Source organism: Melanerpes formicivorus, unplaced genomic scaffold, assembly GCF_026170545.1.
Source record: "Melanerpes formicivorus ecotype bairdi unplaced genomic scaffold, bMelFor1.0.p_v2 SCAF_16, whole genome shotgun sequence".
Classification (NCBI taxonomy): Eukaryota; Metazoa; Chordata; class Aves; order Piciformes; family Picidae; genus Melanerpes; species Melanerpes formicivorus.
In genome coordinates this window covers 9,884,090-9,903,282 of record NW_027142368.1, presented here as the reverse complement: position 1 = coordinate 9,903,282, position 19,193 = coordinate 9,884,090, and the positions used below count along the sequence as shown (strand labels likewise).

Below are 19,193 nucleotides of genomic sequence, written 5' to 3'. Positions count from 1 at the left end.
GGGATTTCCATCATAAAGAACTGATCCAGTAAATACAGTCACCTCTCTATTGCAAATGCATTCATCCATTTAAAAGCAATGGGTGCATATTCACTATCATGATGTACCAGGCTGCAGGTGTAAACATTTGCAAATGCCTTGAGAAATCATCACAGATTTGCACACTAGTTCTCAATATTTTATATGAGCATTGCCTAAAACTGAGCTTAAAAACGAGTTTACGAGTCTTCAGGTCCTCGAAGGAAAGTGTAGCTGCAGCCTTAGAGGCATTTAATCACTCGAGTCTGGATGACAGAGCACGCCACTTACCGCTGAACAGGTAACGGAAGGGAATCTAAGTGGTCTTCACCCTTAAAAGCCATCTTTATTTTATGTGCACTTTTCCATAGACTGGAATCTAGAAAGAAAAACAAACACTCTGTTAGCAAACCCAGGGAAACTCCAGCTTCAGTCCAGGGTGACACAGCATCCTCCTACTGATCTGTGGAGTTAACTCTTCAAAGGGTTTCTTCCCCTCAGGCTATCAAACATGTCCAATACATAGCCAGGGCCATTAAGTAACATTTCATGGCATAACAGTGTTTGTATGTTTCTGAACTTCCTGCGCTGCTGCACAGGTCAGAGTCATCTGAGTTGAACATTTCTCAGTTAAGATAGAGTTATTATTTAGCCTCATTTGAATTAAATTGAATTCTAGAAGAAATTTATTTGATATGATTGTCATTCTTCAGATTATTGAGATAAACATTGCAAGAGAAAGCAAGTGTTTGCTCCTGTTATTTCAGGCTCATTTAGTACTACATTTACAGAAACCTCCTTGATGTCCAAGTTACTGAGGTATTGTATCATAGTATCATTCAGGGTTGGAAGGGACCACAAGGATCATCTAGTTCCAACCCCCCTGCCATGGGCAGGGACACCCCATCCTTCTGTGCTAAATAATTTTGGTGTTCTACTGGTTTGAAACAATGTACACATCTTCCACCTCAACGTTTTCCCTTTACCCTGAATGGCCAAGAGATGCATCTGAACACTATTGTACTAGAAAGAGGCAAGAGAAAGAGAAGCTCATTTTCAGAAATAGGAGAGGTTCTGTCTCTCTCTTAACTACCTCCACCACACAGTATAAATCAGCATATATTCTTAACAAAAGCCAGAGAGCATTTACTGGAGGGGGGGGGGAGGGGGGGTCATGGGAAGAAAAGGTAAAAAAAAAAAAGAATAAAACAAAAATAAAAGGAGGGGTGAGGGGGAGAGAGGAATCATTCCCTCTCACCCACATGGCTAGAGGAAAACTAATGCAGAAAACTAATGCAAAATATTTGAAGGAAAAGATTCAAGAAGAACAAGGAGATGATGAATGAATCTGGAGAGACAGGAACAGTGGGGAAATTATGCTTCCTCAGATGTGAAGGAAAACCTGGGATCAATGGATCTCACTCTCAGAGAAAATACTTTACACAGGAAATTAATGCTGTTTGTGTCACCAGCTGAGGCAGAACATTTTTTATGTAGTCACTTGTGAAATTCTGCCGTGTGGGTATTGGCTCCATTTTGCAAGCTGAGTCAGCCAGCATTTAAGATTTTTGCAACTTCTAATTGCTCTTAATTGACACAGAGTGGTCCTCAGCATCTTTCCTAGCAAACTGATCTCTAATGACTGCTAATGCATGTCCTCGATTTTATCCCCAAGATCCCACAACCATTGTGTTGAGTATATAAAAGTATTACAACCAAAGCAATGCATTCACATGCTCTGTCTACTCTTCCCACATTGCTTCGGTAATAGTGTCACCCTGTGTCCCTCCTCACTCTTTAAATGTTCCTGGAAATAACAAATTTACTCTTAGTCCATGCATCATTGGAATGTGCTGCCCGGGGAGGTGGTGGAGTCACCATGATTGGAGGTGTTTAGGAGGAGAGTTGATAGGATGCTTGGTTGAATGGTTTAGTTGATTAGGTGTTGGATGATAGGTTGGGCACAATGATCTCTAAGGTCTCTTCCAACCTGGTCTATTCTATTCTATTCTATTCTATTCTATTCTATTCTATTCTATTCTATTCTATTCTATTCTAATGAGTAAGTGTATTGAAATACAGGAGCATAATTAGTTTAGAAAAATTAAAAGTAGACAGTCTAAGTGTTACTGAATTCCCCAATTTAAAAAGATTTCACATATTTGATACACTTTGCCTGCAAATTCATATACTCAAGTATAAAAACATTAGTAGGCATTTTTCTGGTCCCATGGCATCAAGATTCGAAAAACAAGTTTAGAGTTGCTTTTGGTTTGCCTTTTCTAGCTTGATTTGGTTTTGTTTGTTTTTGTTGTGGGGTTTTTTTTAAGCTTTAGAATATGATACACAGACTTCTCTAACAACTGGAATAAATCAGCTGTCTTCATTTCCTTTTACTAGCAGAAATTTATTGTCTCTCTGTCAAAGACACATAAGATTGCCATTTACAAATTATCACCTAATCAGATTTACTGCAAATAGCCAGTTATCACCATTTTAATTTGGAGAAGATGTCCTTAATCAAAGATGAACACATCTGCATAAAATCTTTATTTTCAAGATGAGGTTTCCCTCCCTAAATCTCATTGTGCTAAAAACCAAGCAAATATTATTTTAGCCAGCAGAAAACACTTAGCTGAGCATGAGCAGTATCACCTGCTTATCATTAGGCACATGATTTACCTTCTTGTGCCACCAACACAAAAATCAACAGCTGCCTTCTGGTAAAGTAAAGCTCCTTCAGCATTAGCTCAGCCTACTGACAATTTCTACACGTACAAATCAAAGCATCTGCTTCTACTCCATTAGTTGTGATCAGTGAAATAATGTGCACAGGCATAAATTAGATCATTGCATGTCATTGTTCCCTATATATTAGGAACCTGACAAAAATGTAGGTTTTTTATGCACTCTCTTCCCACAAAACACACATTTCTATTACAGATGAGAGCCTTTAAAAACATGATCAACTCCTACTTAGAGGTCACCTATGCTTCAGGAACAATAAAATGCCACACTAATGCCTTAACCAACTAGACTGTCTGAAGCCTGTGTTTGTATAATATTTCAAGTCTTTAAGCCCAAGTTAATGATGACAACATGAGGAAATGCTCTCTCCAAGCACCTGCCAGCCTGCCAGAGGACCAGCTGTACCACCAGGACAACAAAACATCACACCAGCCTATCTAAACCCATGAGAAAACAGGTTGGAGACCCAGTGACTGCCACTGTACAGGCTTGTGGTCCTGCTCAGAATGCTTTCTCCAAGTGCTGGGCAATTCCAATGCTCAATATCAGACAGGTTCAGTTTTCAGTATTCTCATTTACCTCTATGGGTAAGACTAAGACAACTGTACTTCCTAGTAAAGACTATGACAAGACTGATGGATTCCTCTAGTTAGTTGATGCTGCTTTTAATTGAGGCCACAACACATTGCTGAGCTCTAGGCAGCATTCCAAAAAGGAAAGTCTCCTACTGTAGCTGCCTATAACCTCCTAAGCATCACCCCAAATCAAAACAAGAAAATTTCAGAGTATCAAATATTTTATCTTCTACACAAAGCATCCTACTCAGGGTCAAGGGGTTCTTTACTCTGGCAAATACAGGACAAGAAACACAGAATAACAGAGACCTGAGGTTACTAAGAGACACACATATGATAGCAACCTGTCATGAAAACCTCTCCAAGGCATTTTCTCTGGGGAGCTGAAACATGAGTATGGATGATGGTACACAACCCCATTGCAACTGCTGTCTGAGGTACATTGCAACTGTGCAGAGGTACCAAGATCAATAGCTTCCACACAATGGCTATACACAAACAAAACAGGTGGTGTGCACATGAACACACATGTTCAAGGATACACAAACTGCAAGCATATGCCACATGCTGCTTAATCCTTCTCACTTGCTGCTTCCTCACAGATGGTGATGACAGTGTGGCAGCAAGCGGAGCGACAGACCTCAAACAGTGCCTGAAGTCAGAGACCTTTCTCCTAATGGTCATTTAAAAGATCCCCCTCTGACTTAACATTTCAGAAGAGCATAGTATATGGTTTGTATATATGCTATGGCAGTATATATACACACACACGCTCACATTTATTACATACATACTGTACATACATTTTTCCACTGGCTTGGGTGGCCACTGGTCAGAGATGCTGCCTAGGTAAACTAAAAAACAAACAAACAACAAAAAACAAACACACACCAACCAAAAAAAGCCAAACAACCAATCAAAAAAAGAAAAACCAACCCAAAACAAACAACAACCACCAAAAAAACCCCAAAGACCCAACACAAGGACCAACTAGGTACCAAAACAAACAAACAACGAATCAACGAACACCCCCAAATCAAACATTACTTATAGACACAGTACTGGTCATTTTTGTACAAGCACAAATGATACTTGTGCTGAAATAATAAAGTTGTCATTGTTGGGTTATTGCAAGACTTTTTGTTTAATGCCTGATATAGGATTTCACATAAATGCACCAACTTGCATTGCTTGTTATTTTCTCATGTTTAGTAAAGGAAAGTAGTAGGTAACAAGACCACAAACCACATTTCATTGCCATTGAAGACAGTAAGTCAACAGCTTCTTTTAGAAAACTGCTACACCAGTAGAAAACAAAGCATCACACTTGAAACATTGTGTAAGCATTGCTCACAAAAAAAACACGTGTCAGCAGAGCACACCACCAGAAAGAACCTGCTTGTATACAAGAGCCATGGCCTGATGCTCACAACTAAAAACAGTTTAAAAAACGGTTGAACTAGCCTACTCATAAAGTAAAGAAGTCTCACCTTAACTTACATTCGGCTTGGCAACACCTGTGAAACCAGTGTAATGCAGCACAGCAGTATAGCTGGGAGCTGTTGTCCAGAAAAGGAAAACAAAGCTGGTGTGTGAGGAGAGGCTGAGAGAGATGGAGTTGCTTAGCCTGGAGAAGAGGAGACTCAGGGGAGACCTTGTTGTTGTCTACAACTACCCAAAGGGAGGTTGTAGCCAGGTGGGGGTTGGTCCCTTCTCCCAGGCAACCAGCACCAGAACAAGAGGACACAGTCTCAAGGTGTGCCAGGGGAGGTTTAGGCTGGATGTTAGGAAGAAATTCTTCACAGAAAGAGTGATTTGCCATTGGAATGGGCTGCCCAGGGAGATGGTGGAGTCACCATCACTGGAGGTGTTTAGGAAGAGGCTGGATGGGGCACTTAGTGCCATAGTTTAATTGATTAGGTGGTGTTGGGTGATAGGTCAGACTTGAAGATCTCACAGGTCTTTTCCAACCTGGTTAATTCTATTCTATTCTACTCTATTCTATACCACTGGTTCCACAACAGCAGACTCCTCCTGCCTTACAGGAGCTCCCTGCTGGATGCCACCTCTTGCTCATCCCTTTAGTGTCAGAGAGCAGCTTCTACAGTGTAATGTGGCTTTTCACAAAAGATGTTATTTCTGCTGGAAAAACAAATTGCATCTTGTAAAATCTCCCAGCTTAAATTTCTTCTCCATCATTCAACATGTTCCCTTATATTTAACAAGCTAAGGAATTCAAAAGATTTTAGCAGTCAGGATTGTTAAAAACACATTCATGTCCGGAAGTATCACAGTAATAACACATAGTCAAAGTGAAATAAGTGTGACTCATTTATTCCTGCTACTGTTGGCCTTAAAGATGTCCTCCACACAAAATGATGTACCGAATAATTAAGATCTGAAATGCACACAATTAAATTCACATCTCAGCTCATTCACTGCACACATGTCCACCCTGTAAAGGCTTAAATCAAAAGGCAAATCCATGAACTTCTGCCACTCTATTTCTAACCCTTAACATCATCGTTCCAACAGTAAGAGCATCTCAAAATAAGAGCATCACTTCTTTTCCTGAAAGGCAGAGATCCATGCATCTAGCCTTTGGCTATTAATACTAATCAGAATTAGAAGAGCATCTTACCTTTAAGTAAAAGGGTTAACCTGAGAATAAGAAGTCATTAGCTAAAAATCATTTCAGATTTGTTATCACTTGATTAGTATGAGAGGTTCCTATCTCTAGTAAAGTACAATCTCTGTTCTACCAAACAGTGCCTGTCCTTACTTTACATTTCTGTAACTCTGGGAATCATTAGTAGTTATTTTCCTGATGCACATAATAACTGTTAATGAAATGTCACAAATCAAATTAAGAGCAGGGTTCTGACAGCATTTCTGTGATCGGTCAGAAAGTAAATACACACACTCTGTCCTTCAACAGCATAGCCTGTCCACCACAAGTTTTTCATACTAACCGTCTGAGGACTCAGAATCTTGTTGTCATTTTGCATTATAACAAGCTTATAAAGACATAAATTAGTTACAGTAGTAAAGGCCAACTCAGATTTAAGCTGGGTTTCATAAATCTAAGGAGCCATAAAACTAGGAGCAAGAAATAATGAAGAGTCCTTCAAATGATGCATTAAAACGGGTTGTATTAACAGGGGATCACACACAGAGATGTACTTACCACACACCTAGAAGGTAAAATTAAGACTAAAAGAGAGGGAGAGGGAGGATCAGGTGCTACCTGCAGCATTCATTCACAGAAGCTGCTCTTGCAGGACCAATAATCAAAGAGAAAGCACTGCTGAGTAGTTTATTCTTTACACCTCAAGTACAATCTAAAGAATAAATCTATTTTCACTCACACAGGGTTTGATTTTTAATGCATATTTCTTCCCATTTTTTCCTCTCTGAGTGAGGACCTCATTTTAAACAAATTGCTGTCTTTGACAAGACTCATTTTTACATATCACAGAATCATGGAACAGTTTGGGTTGGAAAGGACCTTAACCACTGGTGTTGGATAGGGACACCTTTCACAAGACCACATTGCTCAAAGCCTCATCCACCCTGGTCTTGAATAGAAAAAAAATACAGTAGAGACATATTTCAATTTTTTTGGGGGGTAAAATATATTATTTCCATTATACTACATATATGTATGTATATATTAAAAAGGGGCATGGAGTGTGTGTGCATATATATATGTATATGTGTGTGTGTGTGTATAATATATATATGTATATAAAATGTAGCTATTCATGCAAACTGAAGTCTGTGTTACTTTTGTATTCTGGATTTTTCTTATCTTGGCCTTACTGTACACAGCTATACCTGGGGGCAGCATGTGCAAGGAAGAAAAGAAGATCTGAAGCCAACCATTTGTCTGCAAACAGATTTTAATTCTTCATCCACTTTCTGGGTTTAGAGCCTTCAGAATGCCTTCCTTGAACATTTTTTTTTTTCCTTTATGCTTAGCACAATTAACAAAAATATAGGAGAGGAAAGAAAGGAGGGGAAGGAAAGGAAGGAAAGAAGAGAGGGGAAGGAAAGGAAGGAAAGAAGAGAGGGGAAGGAAAGGAAGGAAAGAAGAGAGGGGAAGGAAAGGAAGGAAAGAAGAGAGGGGAAGGAAAGGAAGGAAAGAAGAGAGGGGAAGGAAAGGAAGGAAAGAAGAGAGGGGAAGGAAAGGAAGGAAAGAAGAGAGGGGAAGGAAAGGAAGGAAAGAAGAGAGGGGAAGGAAAGGAAGGAAAGAAGAGAGGGGAAGGAAAGGAAGGAAAGAAGAGAGGGGAAGGAAAGGAAGGAAAGAAGAGAGGGGAAGGAAAGGAAGGAAAGAAGAGAGGGGAAGGAAAGGAAGGAAAGAAGAGAGGGGAAGGAAAGGAAGGAAAGAAGAGAGGGGAAGGAAAGGAAGGAAAGAAGAGAGGGGAAGGAAAGGAAGGAAAGAAGAGAGGGGAAGGAAAGGAAGGAAAGAAGAGAGGGGAAGGAAAGGAAGGAAAGAAGAGAGGGGAAGGAAAGGAAGGAAAGAAGAGAGGGGAAGGAAAGGAAGGAAAGAAGAGAGGGGAAGGAAAGGAAGGAAAGAAGAGAGGGGAAGGAAAGGAAGGCCCAAAGTAACAAAACATCTGCTTTTACAGCAAAGGATGATTTCTCACTTCACTTCTTGATTTTGGCAAGTGGATCATATGGAAACACACTACTTAGAGTCTCCAATACAAACAGAAGATCTCCTTGCATTGGAAAGAAAAGCATAGACCCGTGTTAACCAGGTAAATCTAGGTTTCTCCATGAGAGTGATTAGGAATGGATGAGATCTGTCATCACATGCCAAGGCATGAGTGTGTTTTACAGTATGTTCAGCAAATTTTCCCATGTAGATATAACATCTCTAGAAGTACAGCATTTACATCATTGTGGACTATATTATGAAAACATTTTAAAGAAGGAGCTAGAGAAGAGCATAACAGATTTAAATATTTCCTCAAAATTATTTTGGGCAAAAAGCCCCTGGAATAATCACTCAGAAAAATCTTGTCAGTGAAAGACTTTAAAAACCATCCCTTCTGGAAGGGGCACACCAGTTTGTATAGATGGCAGTATTATGGGAGCAAACTGATTAGTGATCACATTTCTAGCAATTAGCATTTTAGAGACAGTTTCACTGAAAAGAATTTGCTTTTTGAGGTTCAGGAACTGAAAAATAGGTGGCAAGTTGGTGCACTCCAGGGCTGTATTTTATCTTTTATGTGACACAGAGTAATCACCATATAAAAATGTTTATTGGTTCTCAGAGCAATATTAATGCAACTTGCTACCATGAAATGCTGAGGTGTACAACTCCTCTGGAGATATGCTTTCCTAGCTGACGGACCATGTAGTGCTTTCCCCACCCCTTCTTGAATTTGCCAGTTTGCCTTCACCTGCACCAATCTGCACAAATCTTAAAGGGACACACTTGTTCCTGGTCACACTTCTCGGTTTCAAAGGTATTTCTGGAGAGAAACAGGCAAACCTGTTTGGCTTTTATGGTCTGGCGTGCAAGACCACCTCCCTTCACAGTGATTCACCCTCAGCCATGGCAGTATCTGCCTAGATGGCTCCTGTGTGGTATGAGTGGCTTCTGCTTGAAGACATCCAGGAGTGTCTTTTTCTTTCCCCCAAGAGTAGATACAAAGTGATGACCAGGGACACAACAGCTGTAAACAGAGTACCTAACAGACACAGCTCTGAGCACCCCACACTGCCATGTGAGGGGAGCCCCAACTGGCACCCAACAGTTAGAGACAGTTCCAGACAGCCTGAGGTGAGCGAGAGCCCAACAGCAGCAGCTAGCTCCAGCTGCACTGCCAAGGCAGCACCCTCAGAACCCAGCCAAGGAGGGTTCCCACAGTCACCATGATGATGTGGACCATAAGGAAACCAGCATCAGCACCACCTCAACCTCCCAGATCTCTCTGGAAGTGAAAACATTTGGGGGCTTCCCCTACATTTTTTTTCAGAGGTAGAATTGTGTGTTGTTTTAACATGAAATTCCCCTGCTTTGGTCTGATTTACTTCCTACACCCAAGCCGCATGCAAACAACTTCCATCTAAAGGATAGATTGTGTCATCTCAACAGGAAGTGGGATCTTGTGTCTTCCCAGTCTCCATGTGGAGAGATCAGAAACAAAAGGGCTGCTATTTCAGCTAGCTGTTGTGGAGAGCACAAAGTAAAACAGATTGTTACACCTTACCTTCTACAAGCCCAAGCAAGAGTGGATTGTGCTGCTCAGAAGAAATGCCTACAGAAGACCAGGGTTTTCTGTTATTTGTTAACATAAGGCTTCCAAGTCTAATGAAACTACAACTAAGAGTAGTTAGTCCCTCTACAAACATTAAAAAGAGAAGGAAAAAAAGTTAAAAGTGTTTAAAATGAAGCAACAAAAGAAAATCATCCCATCATTCCCTATCCAGGGAGAAACAGAGAGACTTACCCAAAGTTAAACACAAAGCAAGTGCAAACTGAAACCAAGAGCTCCAGTGTTCAATATTGTAAATAAGTACACAGAGAAGGTGCTAACATTGTATTTAGCAGCTTTAATGAAGGGAAAAGAATAAGGATCTACACAAGAAACTCGCTTGCTGCAAGGCAAAATGGCACTAATATCTTTGCACCTCTCTGTATACAATCCATTTTCTGTAATGAAAGGATTTCATTTTCTAATTAATATCTGTTCCAGTTCAGCAGTCTGAAAGACATCTTTACTTGCATTGATATCCCTCTACAGAACAAAGTAAACAAACAACGACAACAAAAAATATTCTGACATTTTAACAGAGATGAGCAAAACAATATTATTAATTCAGGTCACAGCCTGCACTAGTCAACTCTCTACTGGAAGTATCACAAGGCATTACATGGTAAACAGTGGTGGTATTTTCACAGTATTTGCCAGCAGCCATTAAGTTTTTCATCTTGCAGAGTTAATATCCAATTGCTCTTTTTTTTTTTGGTCATAACTCCAAAAAATCTTAAAACCCTCTTTAGACCAATACAGATCAACACACATTTATTGAAAGGCAACACAAACACAGGAGGCCAGGAATGGTTCTCTCTAGTCATTGAATTTCTCTAGTTGAATTACTTTGTAAGCTTGCCTCTTCTGTCACTCAAGTTTATTGTCATTTTCCCCCCTTTCCTTTACATATTAGTTAAAAGAAAGAGAAGGACATCAGAGAGCTATACAAAAGTTAAAATGAAAGACGGTAAATGAGAGATGTCAAGGTATCCCAACAGAATACAAGAACAGGAGTTCCAGATTAGCCACAAGAGTATAAAATGAGCTGATACATGCCAAGGACACTGTAAAGCATGTGTGGTTGATCTATATACTTTCAAGGATCCCATCTCTCTGAACAGGGATTCTTCTTCACTAGGCTTCACGCTAATTGGAGTCTCTACCTTTAAGTATGTCTTTCATAGGTAGAAACAACAAATCCAGGAGATAAACTTCTATCTACAAGCTGAAAAGAATAAAACCAGAGTATGTGAAATTACCTATACACACAAAAAAAAATTAACATCTGAGCCTACCACAACATTTGAATGCTGTCTGTATTTCTTGTCGTTATCCTTTAGTAACATAAATTAATGCTTCCAAGATAGCCTGTCAACAGAACTGTGCTGGCTAGTCATCATAATTCTACACGAAGGTCAAGTAATAAAGCAGCAGTGGGCTTTTTCTCTTTCTAAGGAGAAAACACTGCTCTCACATATTTTTGAATAATTGTCAAAGAGAATCCAATACTTAGATATATTTTCTTCCTCTGTCCTTCACACAAAAGTGCCAAAGGAGCCAAAAAGCTGTGGTAGCGCAACTCAGGGAATGCCCTGCAGAACTAGAGACAGATCTGCTCTGTAGGATCATTCCCATACTCAGTGTCTCAAAGGCAGGTGTAACATGAGCAGAGCACATCTGGAAATCCCCAACAAATCTAAAGACTTAGGGGGACTTTGCAACCTCTACACATTAGGTTAGATGTATACCAGAGATCACGCTGTGACTTGTGAACGTGTGCTATCTCAGTCTTTGTGTCAAGATTTCTTCTGAGGCTCTGGCTGCAGAGGTCCAGAAGACTAAATAAATAACAGTTCAAATGGTATTACCTGGTACAATTACACCATTTCCATGGTGCTTTGTGATTGAGGGGTTTTTGTTTGGTTTGGGTGGGTGGGTGGTTTGTTTCCCTTCTGCCCCCTCTAATCAGTAGGCTGAAGTTTTAGTATGGAAGGGCCAAGGAAGAAAGCACAAGCAACAGAACAATAAGAAGAATAAGAAGAAACAAGGAAAAGGCACACTGCCCATTGCAAGTAAAGTTTAGATGTTGATGGGTTTCCATATGAAGAAAGATACTACATCTAAGAGCTTGTAACATTACTGATCCTGAGAGGACAAAAGTAGATGCCCTTTTCTGAACAGGTCCATCATGACTAAGGAGTCAGCAAAAACAGGAAAGAAAATGCTTCAGTTTGCTGCTTACACTTAGTACAAGGACAAAAAAAAAACATTAGGGTAAAGAGGGCTTTATCCTAAGGCTATTGGGTTTTGTCTTTTGTTTAAAATCCAGCATGCTGTAGAGTTAACACAACATCCTCCATCAGCTTACAGAAACATTAATACAAAACCTCGCTCTTTTTCACACGATACCAGTCCTACAAACACTGTAGCTCAGAAGCGATCTGTGTAGTTTGACATGTAGATAGTCACTTTTTCTGTCACAGTTCTTTTACTTAGTAAAGCTGCAAAATCGGAAGGCATACAAAGTATGGCCTATAATCTTCTTTCTCATTGGTAGCTCACAGACACATAGCAACTGCTTTCTACAACTACCTGAGGGGAGGTTGTGGCCAGGTGGGGGCTGGTCTCTCTTCCCAGGCAACCAGCACCAGAACAAGAGGACACAGTCACAAGCTGCACCAGGGGAGGTTTAGGCTAGATGTTAGGACTAAGTTCTTCATAGAGTGATTAGCCATTGGAATGGGCTGCCCAGGGAGGTGGTGGAGTCACCATTGCTGGAAGTGTTTAGGAGGAGACTGGATGGGGTGCTTGGTGTCATGGTTTAGTTGATTAGATAGTGCTGGATGATAGGTTGGACTCAATGATCTCAAAAGTCTCTTCCAACCTGATTAATTCTATTCTATTCACATGTATCAGCTGAACTACAGTAACTGACTGCTTCTCAGCTGATGTGCGATAACCTATTATGCAAAGGAACTGGCGCACAAGTTTTTGGTACATGATGAACTACTTCACAGTCTGTTCCAGGATGGCTGTATTATTTGTTCTCATTATTTTCTAAGAGGTGATACCAAAAGAAGAGGAAAAATTGCCTTTTAAACAGTAAAAGTCACATTGCAGAGGAGGGCTACTGTTTTGATAAATATTTCTCATTGCTATCAAAAGTTTCTAGTAGTTTGAAATTGCACAAGTAGAGACAAAAACACCAGAATTAGTTGGATGTAAAGATCCTAGAGCAAAGCTTTTGCCTTTAGCAGCCAAATTCAAGGGATTCCTACTCATTAAGCTCAGGAGTGCTTGGATTCCAGACTTTATTTTTCCTCCCCGTGGACAAACATAACTGTGACCTTAACTTTTTATCCAAAATTTAGGCTTCACTCTTGCAGTTATTTATGACTATGCCACAGCACTTGCTCATTAATACTTAACTGAAAGTCAGACAGACAGATACACATTATATTCACCTGTGGAAAACAGTCCCTTCACTCCTTTGCAATGCAAGTCTGTGCACTACTAGCCCCCAAGGAATATGAGGCTGGCAAGACCAACAAAACCTTTTAAAGTTTCAAAGTTCTCCATGAACTTCCATTCCCATAAATCTACTGTTGAATATTTCAGGTGCAAATACATAAACACATAACAGGGGTCATAGAGCTGATCTATTGCACTGAAAACTTCAGTCTTCAGGTTTGTTTCATTACCTGTGACATGTAGGCTGTGGAGCAGACTAATCTCCCATCTGCAAGTGCAGCCAAGTAAACTCCCAATCTCTCCAGGGAGCTCATTTCACTATTAAAATAGCTGCAATTTTCCATCTTCTGCCTTTAGGGATAATTTTATGTTTAAGTTTCCTATATCTCTATTTTTCATGATCAGCCTCAGAAAACTCTGCTTATCTTTGATTACTCATCCTCTCCCAGTATTGCCAATGCAACCAAGGCCAGTAAGTGGTCTATCAAGAAACCAGGTGTGTACCTAAACCCTCATGGGGACAGAGTGCAAATCCCACCTGCAAATATGACTTTCATTATTTTCAGGGTGCCTAAACTTAGAGATACTACAAACAATCCAACATTTACATCAGTTGAATCCAAAGAACTGCCTGTGCCAATTAAACTTGCATTATACCAGTAAATACTTGCAGACCAGGCATGTCAAATATCCAGCTAGATATTGCCAATACGTGCCTACTGATGTTGAGTGCCTTGGCATCCAAGAAGAGGAAGGATCTGCCTTCTGAGTAGTCAGGGAGACATTTCTGCCCATTAGCAGCAGAGACTGCGCATACAAGGGTTTTTTTAGATAGATGTTATTTGAACAGGACTCAGCCCAGAGAATTCACGGGACCAAAACATGACCTCTCTGAGCAAATGCTCAGGTGAAAGAACAGGATCCCTGAAGCCACATCTCTTCTGTATTCATTATCATGACTTGGATGTCATGCAGATAACTTGAAGATTGTGTACATGAGCCAGCTTTGGAAGCTCCTGTCAATACAGACCTCAGTGAAATACTGACCCCAAAAGCAGAATCAATATTTGATCAGCAGTCCCAAAACCTGAAAGACTTTTATTTAAAGATGGAAAGCAATGACCAGCAACTTATACATGCAAGGGAAAAAGTGACATCCTTAAAGTGGAGGAAAAATATTTAAATTACTGCAGTGGTAAATGCAAATGAGTTCTGAGACCCAGCCACATAATTGTCCATTAAGATATCAAAAAACAGATTCTTCTTTTAATTTAATAGTCTTCTAAAAGAGAACCCAAGGAAATGCTAAGCATTACTCATGGTGGAACTACAGGACAGAGCTTTCGGCTCATGACTCATCCAATAAAAGTGAAAGCAGTTCATAAGCAGATTCTGAAAAATTTCAAAGCACAAGATGAATTTACCTTTAAAAAACCCATTTCAGTAAGGAGAGGGGAAAAAAATAATTAGTTACAGGAAACACAGGGCAGTGGTTACAGCTAGGGAATGAAAATATGAAAATTGTCCTGCTTTCCACAACAAGGGTTGTCACCCACTTCCCTGCTGCAAGTTACAGCAAGTTACTTAACCTCTCCATCTTTCTGAGATAACAGCATACTTCCAGTGCAATAATTTTGGGGGGAATAGGCTTTTTTGTTTATTCACAGCATTTGAACCTCAAGGTGATTCCCAAGTATCTGCCCAAATCTTAATTCTAAGAATTGAAGAGGTCATACACTTAAAACTGTCTCACTAGTGTACACACACACCAAAAAATATAGAGAGATTTTTAAAAGGAAAGTGAAACGGCTGACCACTGACAGGAGATGACTAAGAAGGGAAATTCAGTAGGGATTAAATGTGGAAAAAAAAGGTCATAAACCTTAGCATTCCAGAATCTCTGAAAGGTTAGAAGAACAAAAGAAAGCAAAGTCAAAATTCCAAAGGGAAATGCTTTAATTTTTGTAATACATTCCAACAATGTCACTGTGACTCAGAGGCTAATATCACATAGTCACAGAATGGTTGAGGTTGAGCATATCTCAGTGAACGTCAAAAAGGAGCAGAGTGGTTGAGGTTGATCACAGAATCAATAAGGTCGGAAAAGACCTCAAAGATCATCAAGTCCAGCTTGTCACCACAGACCTCATGACTACTAAACCACGGTTTCAAGTGCCATGGCCAATCCCCTCTTGAACACCTCCAGGGATGGTGACTCCACCACCTCCCTGGGAAGCACATTCCAATGGGCAATCACTCTCTCTGTGAGGAACTTTCTCTTCACCTCGAGCCTAAACTTCCCCTGGCACAGCTTGAGAATGTGTCCTCTTGTTCTGGTGCTGGTTGCCTGGGAGAAGAGACCATCCTTCTCCCGGCTACAACCACCCTTCAGGTAGTTGTAGAGAGCAATAAGATCTCCCCTGAGCCTCCTCCAGGCTAAACAATCCCAGCTCCCTCAGCCTCTCCCTGTAGGGCTTGTGCTCGAGGCCTCTCCCCAGCCTCGTTGCCCTTCTCTGGACACATTCAAGTGTCTCAATGTCCTTCTTAAATTGAGGGGCCCAGAACTGGACACAGGACTCGAGGTGTGGCCTAACCAGTGCTGAGTACAGGGGCACAATGACTTCCCTGCTCCTACTGGCCACACTATTCTTGATGCAGGTCAGGATGTCATTGGCTTTCTTGGCCACCTGGGCACACTGCTGGCTCATATTCAGCTGGCTGTCAATCAGCATCCCCAGGTCCCTTTCTGTTTGGCAGCTCTCCAGCAACTCCAACCCCAGCCTGTAGCACAGCATGGGGTTGTTGTGGCCAAAGTGCAGCACCCAGCACTTGGACTTGTTAAACGACATCATGTTGGACTCCGCTCATCTGTCCAGCCAGTTAAAGTCCCTCTGGAGAGCCCTTCTACCCTCTAGCTGATTAACATCTGCTCCCATCTTGGTGTCATCTGCAAATTTACTGATGACTGACTCAATCGCCTCATCCAGGTCATCAATTAAGGCATTAAACAGGATGGGGCCCGGCACTCATCTCTGGGTTCACCACTAGTGACTGACCTCCAGCTGGATGTTACACACCTCGGTAAACATCAAAAAGGAGCATTCTCTGGAGTAATACAAACTACCAAAGTTGCTATTAACTGAAATAATTTTAAAGCCAAGTCTCACACTCAAGAGAGTTGCTACCTGTATTGCACCCTCCTCTTAGGATATCATCAAAAGTTTAGCTGAAGACCAAACTTTTCCAGCATAACAGAGAACTAAGTGGAAGAACTAAATGGGGTCAGAAGGCGTCATTGAGAAAGACAGACACATTAAAGCACCCAACAGCCCTGCCACTGACTTCAGCAGCGAAATAAGCCAAAAACATATTGTACATTTAGGAGTTAAGATTGAATGGGACCTTTCTAAAATTACACGTACAAAATACCAACTTCTGCAAATAATTATCAGGTCATGTAGCCATAAAAGTCAAGAAAAGATATTTTATTACCTGCTCATCTTATTTAAGGAGCAGAGCCAATATTAGTCAGCACAAGGAGCCTTTGCAAGCAAGAATGCTTCAATCAGTAAAGAAGGGAGGTAATTAAAATGAGGGAAATCCAAAACACAGTTACACCTACCAATCATGTCATCTAAATTGTACTATTTTATTCATTAAAAATAAAGCTTTGAAACAAAGATGCCATATTTTATGCAAGTTCTTGATTACCTTTCTGCCGAGGGAGCATGTAATTTACAAGAAAGAGGACTTAAAGCTTTAAGTGCCTCTGACTTAATTCAGCATGCTGTATTGATGGTCCCATTTAGATGATTCCATTTTAGGCCCCTCTAACGCATTAAAGGCATGACTTACTCACATCCATTTGGCTAATGATCCCCTACTGCTCTAAAGTAAATGACAGCTATTTACAGTAAATTATTCAATTAGATAGAGGGAAGTGCAGTATTCATTTTATATTGTTTGACACGGCAAAACAGAAGTGTGCAAGAAGGCAGGTGGGGCATTTTAATCTTTCAGAATCAATTGTTTAATCCACAGCAAGGGAATAAATATACTCCACGATACATGTCAGCATCAGATGTTTATTGTAAACATTCTGAGAGAAACTGAAGTATTGCAACCCCAGATAATGACATTCTGCTCACTACAGAAGTCAGTTGTGATAGCAGTGCAAGGAAAGCTAGTAACCAGCGTCTTACAGAACTTCATTTCAAACACAATTTCAAGTAATATACAAAGGAACTTTCTCTTGTTTTGGAGAAAAGAAGCAAACAAACAAAACCCCACCAAACCAAAAAAAACACCTGCTAGCAGACTAAACTTCCATTAAAAAAAGAGGGAAGCTATTCTGAATCCCATTTCTTTGTAATGGGCTTTATTCTCCTAAGTGCTTGCTTCACTTTCAGAAACACAGCTGATTCTCCCAAGACATTTGGATATTTTTAATTCATTCAATCCCAGGAAAGGACAGCAGAGCTGCCCTCACAAATTGCAAGGGAGTTGAGGGGGAAAAGAAAAACTGAAATAAAGGACAACCTAGAGAAGTGCAGGTTGGGGTGAAAACACAGCCCAGAAAGGGAAGAATCCTGCTGCAATAACTCAAAAATAGTCTCAGATTTGAAGATCTTTTCACTCATTCTTGTATTCTTCTCCAGGTGCTGAAAAGTGTGCTTTCATACAAGAGCACAGGCACATGTTGCAGTCCCCACTGTACATATGCTAGTGTGGCCACCACACCTGAAAAAAAAGGTTGAAGGTGAGACTTTGATGTCCCCTGTCAAACTTTTGCCTCAAAAAAGGCAAAATAAAGGTGATATTGTTCTTGTTATGAATATAAACAAGAAGTCCCAGGTGCAAGTGCAGCTACTATGCATCCTGAGCCTGCCATCAACCACACTTTGCACATTTCTCAGAACTCCTGGCATTTAATAAGAAGGGTAAGAAGGAAAAGGCATTCTGGTTGAGCCCTCCCGGGTAGCCCTGATTTTGGAGAATTTCTTCCTTCTGCAAGCCCAGAGTGCCTCAGAATGAATGCCGAGGGTCCCAAATAGAACACTTTTCTCTGGCTAACCTGCCAATTCATTTAATTTTCTGCAGGCAGAGGGCCAAGTTCAGCAAGCTCAGCTCCCACTAAGTTTAATGGGAGCTGCAGTCTCCCATGCCAGCAAGTGAAGTTTGCTGGGGTACTCGAAGCAACACATTACAGAAAGTATAACTGTAGCCAGCATCTACATTCAAAGGATGTATTTGAATGGACTATGCCTTTTTTCCCACCATACTGTTGCAGTTCTTCTAAAGCTGCTGGCACAATGAACCCCCTTCCTATGCCTGCTATGCATTCACTCATTTCCATGAGCAAAGATCCCAGAGTGGCCATTTGCAGTGATGAATTTAGTCAGAAGCCTGGCTTACCACAACTAGACTATTATGACTCCAGCTGTCATTTGATGCCTTATAAACCAAAAGTGCAGGCTAGGTTTTTCAGAAGACCTTCTAAGGAAAGTCTACTTTTCAATGGCTCCAGAACTTATTTTCTGCTTATTAGTTATTATGCTAGCTACTCTCCCCCTCTTATGAAAGACTTATCTTAATGTCTAGCTGTACCAAAACCAAATATATTCAGCAAATTGTAGTGCAGGATCTCAGTGTCTCTAACTTACAGATGCTGTGCCAGCTTTTACTAAGTAAAGATTGTTCCATTATTATTTGCAGAAACTCAAAAATCTCCTCTCTTTAAAACACCTTTTAGAGGCTATACTAATACAAGTAACAATAATAACAATTCTAGACCTTAGCAAGAAATTTCTTGCCTTTCAGTCTCCAGTGGCTATCTCTGCTTGACCTGCACCTCTTCATACAGTATCTTCCTTGTCTACCCTCCTGCTCTCAGACTAAACACTTATATCTGCTGCTATTCCCTCTGGTGCACAAGGAAGCAGCCTCGACTTACATTCTTTAAGCATGTGATGATCCTCTGAAACATTCCACAGTCAATTTGAGCTGAAAAATTACCTGCCTGAAAGGCACTGAGTTAAACCAGATTGCAAGCCAAACCTCCATCTAGTGAGAAGCAAAGTGAAAACATTTATCATGGCACTCAAAAGCA

General features: G+C 40.6%; 1 protein-coding gene across 1 annotated transcript in view; it reads right to left on the bottom strand.

Annotated features, from left to right (window-relative positions):
• INSC (INSC spindle orientation adaptor protein) overlaps positions 1–19,193 on the bottom strand; it is a 103,860-nt gene that overhangs the window by 66,693 nt on the left and 17,974 nt on the right. The window contains exon 2 of the mRNA XM_068148595.1: positions 310–397. Within this exon, the coding sequence (XP_068004696.1) occupies positions 310–362 (53 nt within the window). The 5' untranslated portion in view covers positions 363–397. The remainder of the gene's footprint in view (positions 1–309; positions 398–19,193) is intronic.